At 39.9% G+C, this 4,659-nt stretch overlaps 1 protein-coding gene across 1 annotated transcript; it reads left to right on the top strand.

The window, feature by feature from the left end:
- Positions 1-721: 721 nt before the first annotated feature.
- LOC137713600 (uncharacterized) lies at positions 722-2,420 on the top strand. Its single transcript, XM_068452923.2, has one exon. The coding sequence runs from the start codon at positions 1,035-1,037 to the stop codon at positions 1,959-1,961; it is 927 nt and encodes a 308-aa protein (XP_068309024.2). The 5' UTR covers positions 722-1,034; the 3' UTR covers positions 1,962-2,420.
- The last annotated feature ends 2,239 nt before the right edge of the window (positions 2,421-4,659 follow it).

Raw genomic sequence — 4,659 nt, 5'->3', positions numbered from 1 at the left:
AGAAATCTGCAAAGTCACTCAGATATCAACACGTGGCACTCGAAATCCGAGACGCAAAATTATTGAGATTCCTTATCGAGTTAGTTTAATTATTGAGGTAGTTTAATTTAAGTAACCATATTAATTTAATTAGAATAACAAATTATGTTTGACCTTATATCTCTTTGGCCCCTTAGTTGGAGATGATTTTTTGTCACAGGGCTATGCTTGACCTATGACCTTCTGGCCTCTCGGTTGGAGATGATAAGAAATATGGCCTGAAACTATTTACTAAAATATTAATTTCTTGAAGGGCTATAGGGCCAAAGAGAGCCATCTAGCTCTCATTCGGTTGGAGATGACCTAATAAAAAACTTTATACTAGCCAAAAATAATAATCAGAATACAATTGCGATTTGCACTCCAAAAAATTATCGTAAACTACATTTAAAATGCTAAAAAACAAATTCGACTTTTTTTTCTAAACAGACGATATTATCTATAATAAAAAAATAAACGTAAATTCCTAATGAGCTAGCAACAAATTTAACTTAAACACATGCAACCAAAAACATTTTTCCATGTGACATTTATGAATTTTTTTATTTGATTGAGAGAGATGATTTCTTGTGGTCAATGGGACATTCCCATCTGATGATAACATGGAGAGAGTGCCACGTGTCACCTTCCTCTAAGACTCCAACGCACCTTCTCTCTCGGTCTCTCCCCCCAACCACCCAAATCCAAAGCCACTCATTCACTCACTGAAACCCTTCTCTCTCTCTCTCTCTCTTCCCCCATCAATCACTTCATTTACTTCAAAACCCTCTCTTTCTCTCTCTAGAAACCGACCAAAAGAACAAACTTGTAGGCACAACGCAAGAAAGCGCTACATCCCAAAGGCCAAAGAGCCCTTTTGCTTCTCCCCCCATTTTCCACTTAACAAAAAACACACACAAATTCGGAAAGTTCGAGTCTTTTCGCAGAGAAACTGAAATTCCAGCGAACAAAATTGGATTTTTAGGGTGAAAGAAATTAAATAAAATTCGGAATCCATGGCGGAGATTCAACCGCAGCCGGTGCCTCAGATCAACGGCGGAGGACAGTTTTTGATGGGTTCGTCCGAGACGGTAGGATCGAAGCGACAGCGGAGGCCCAGCGTCCGGTTGGGCGACATCGGAGGAGACCAGCCGTACGATTCGCAGGTGCGCCGCGCCACCAAGCCGTGGAGGCTCCCGTCGGACCACCGCAAAGACGCCAATAAGTCCTCAAAGCCTCGACCTTTAACGAATTTAAGCTCCGTTGGGGAATTCCATGAAACCCTAGACGGCGAAGACAGAGAGGCCAATCTCGATAGTGTTGCCATTGGGAGCTGGAAGGTCAAGGACGCCAAGAAACGGGCTTCGAGCGTCACGAAACGGGTCAGATCCAATTGGGTATCTTCCAAGATCGATGAAGGTGGCGGCGAAGGGGACGAAAAATTCAGTGGAGCGGAGGACGTCGATGATGGGTATCATCGCGATTTTGATGTCGAAAACTCGGAAAGCCTGTTGAAAGAGCGGAGTCCAATTCATAGTTCGGAGAATTTGGGTGTGGATGGGCATGCCAATGGAAGGGAGCTGCTTTACCATGGAAGTAGAAGACCCATTAGGACCAGGATTTCGGAGGGTAGGGATAACCATGATGGTATTGAGCTATCCGGGCCGTCGGATAACGATGCCAGGGATTGGAATTGTAGAGGGACAAGTGGGGTTAGAATTGGGAATGAAGGAAGAGGAAGGTGTGGAGAAGATGGGGTTAGGGTTTGGCTCAATGGGTTAGGGTTAGGGCGGTATGCGCCGGTGTTCGAAATTCATGAGGTGGATGATGAGGTATTGCCCATGTTAACATTGGAGGACCTCAAGGATATGGGAGTAAATGCAGTTGGGTCCAGAAGGAAAATGTATTGTGCAATTCAGAAGCTGGGGAAGGGGTTTTCTTGACTTTTGCTTTTGTGACTGTTGGCAAACGAAAAATCGAAAAAAATCCTCAGCCATGGCAACGTAAGAGACATGCCTGCAAGTAAAACTGGTTTGAGCATTTTGGTTATATTTTTTTCTCTCAAATCTCAACTCAGTAGTATTTTGGATAAGTAGATTTTGGTTTTCATTGCACTATTTACTTTATTTTTCATGCTTTTGATGCGGTGCAATTTTGGATCCTTGTACTTCATTTTGGTGGTAATGCTGAACTAGTTATAGTTATCCATTGATCAGAGAACTGTTGTTTTCTTAGTTGGTTGTAACCTTTAGGACAGAACGGGTTAAAGAAATGCCTATAATTGGTTAAAGGAAGGATCAATTGGGGTCATTTCGTTTCCGCTCTTCTTATTTACATCAAGCATGCAGAATAATTTTGAGCTGATGGACAGTTTAATATATATAATGATTTCCCAGGTAGAAGTGTTCTGTTGAATTTAAGCTTCCTTATCTATTAGTTACTATGATGTTAATGTTGTATATAGAAAACTATTGTATCGAATTATAAACCTTTTGGTAGGTTAATGAAATAGCGGCGTTAGGCAAGGAGTTGAATTTGGAAGTCAGTCTGACCTGTTTTGTCGTGGCTAGCAAGGGGAAAGCCTGAAAGTTGAGATTATGATGTACAGAGTTGCATAGTTATCTTCGGACGTTTAACAGTAGATTGGATGTCAGGGGAGGGAATGTTCTCCCAATACATCCTTCTCGTAGAACCAGGAGTGGGATATAGAGTCCAAGAGGTCATGCATTGTTGTTAGAATATCCTTGGTTGATGAGGGTTTTAGGGTTAATGCTAAGTTGTTCAGAAGGAAAGGTTGCATTCACCAGTCACAGTAGGGTACATGAATTTGCATAATAACGGGTTGGAGTATGGCAGGGTATTATTTGTGCGTCTCTTTCCATTGTAACGGGGATAAATTCACTTGTGAGAGATAGATGTCTAGTATTAGGAATCATGCTTTGAGACCGAATCAGCAAAGAGCCGACGATTTGCCTTCTTGTTATACATGTCAAACTAAGTAGCTTTCACTGCATCTTGATTATAATTTTCCATATTTATCTTGTCTAAGTGGTGGGGCTGATACAGACCTCATCTAATTAGACTTGTTGATCTTAAACAAAAACATAAGGTTGAGGTTGCAAATAATGCTGCTGTTTTAGAGTGTACCAGGATTATAACTTGCACTGGTTGGCTGTAGTTTCTCAGTAATTTTCAGGAAGCATGCCTCTGTTCCATCAACAGGAAGCAAATTCGAGTTTTATTGACTAATCTGTACTTACGTGTACAAAATCTGCGAAGTTTCATAACATATGTTGACTTAAGAAGAGTTCAGGGTCATTTCAGCTGAAGTGTACTATAAGTTTGTGTACTTTGCTTGTATAATTGTATTGCATTTTTTCAGAGTTTGGCAGCTCGATCTAGTGAGACCGAGGCATTTCATTAGAGCAGAACCTGCTGATGATCCGAGGTTCAGATCAGGACGGAATTGAATTGCCCTTTAAATCACTGTCCTCCAAGAAGATTGGCTTGGCAACTTCTCTCAAAGAATAACTTATAGCAATGGTCCTTCAACTTTAATCAAATTGAAGCAATGGTTCCTCAACTAATCAAAACGTGTAGTTAAGATCCTTTTCCTCAACTCCGTCAAAATTCTATCAAAATGAGTTATGTTAGAAGGATCATTGCTACAATTAGATTAAAGTTGAGGGATCATTACTTTAATTGAGTTAAAGTTCAGAGATTATTTCTCTAGTTGAATTAAAGTTGAGGGACCATTGATACAATTTTTCTTATTTGATTTTTTATATTTGTCCTTTGATTCAGCCTCACATGCATGACACATGATTCATTTTGACGGAAGTTCTAACGGAGTTGTCGAAAAGTACCATAGTTGCTTGTTTTGACGAGTTGAGGGATAAATGATAATGAATTTTTAATTGAAAGATCATTATTCCAATTAGGTTAAAATTGAAGGACATATTCTGGTCACAAACTTTTGAAATCGAGCAATTTCGTTGTCCTCGTTTCAGGTTGCACTTCAATGTCATCCTTGTTGTCCATCTCTTTAAAAAAGAAAAGAAAAGAATGTGACAAGGTTAAGTTGTTGCTTGCGAACTGCAGCACTTGTTTTTTTCTATGGTCAATGGTAGAGAACTTCGTATGTATCAGAGTAATTTTCCTAAGAACTGGTCGTAGGCTTGTAGTACAAGTTAAAATTTTCACAACAGTCATTAAGATTGATTGAACGGCTAAGAATCCCTTCCTGCGGAGAGACTTTTCTAATGTACTACGAACATGGCTTGGTACACTAAGTCTCAACAATACAAGTGGATGGATATTTGAAAAAATACTTTTTTCTACTTACATTGTGACACTTGGTGTACCGAATCATGTTTTGTACATTGAAATTTTTTTTCCTTGTGTTCCTAACAACTGGGTCCCATTTTGTCAGATCTACTTGTATTTTGAAGAGCCCAACTTGTTCCCTCCTTCCTCGGCTTCTCCACTTTGTTTCAGTCAACACCTCACAATTTCTGTTCTTTGGTTGCATTCATTCATTTTGTGTGCAAATCCTCACCAGCAACAAATAAACCATGTTAATAAATAACACCTCCCTCCCTCCTTCCTTTGAGCTTCCTCTTCACATGCAAACCCTAATTA

This window comes from Pyrus communis, chromosome 14 (assembly GCF_041283825.1).
Source record: "Pyrus communis isolate YQ-2024b chromosome 14, ASM4128382v1, whole genome shotgun sequence".
Taxonomy (NCBI): domain Eukaryota; kingdom Viridiplantae; phylum Streptophyta; class Magnoliopsida; order Rosales; family Rosaceae; genus Pyrus; species Pyrus communis.
Note: the sequence above shows the minus strand (reverse complement) of the source record. Positions and strands in the feature narration are given on the sequence as shown.

Coding starts and splice junctions, on each gene's coding strand:
- LOC137713600 (XM_068452923.2), top strand. CDS start 1,035: ATGGCGGAGATTCAACCGCAGCCGGTGCCTCAGATCAACGGCGGAGGA.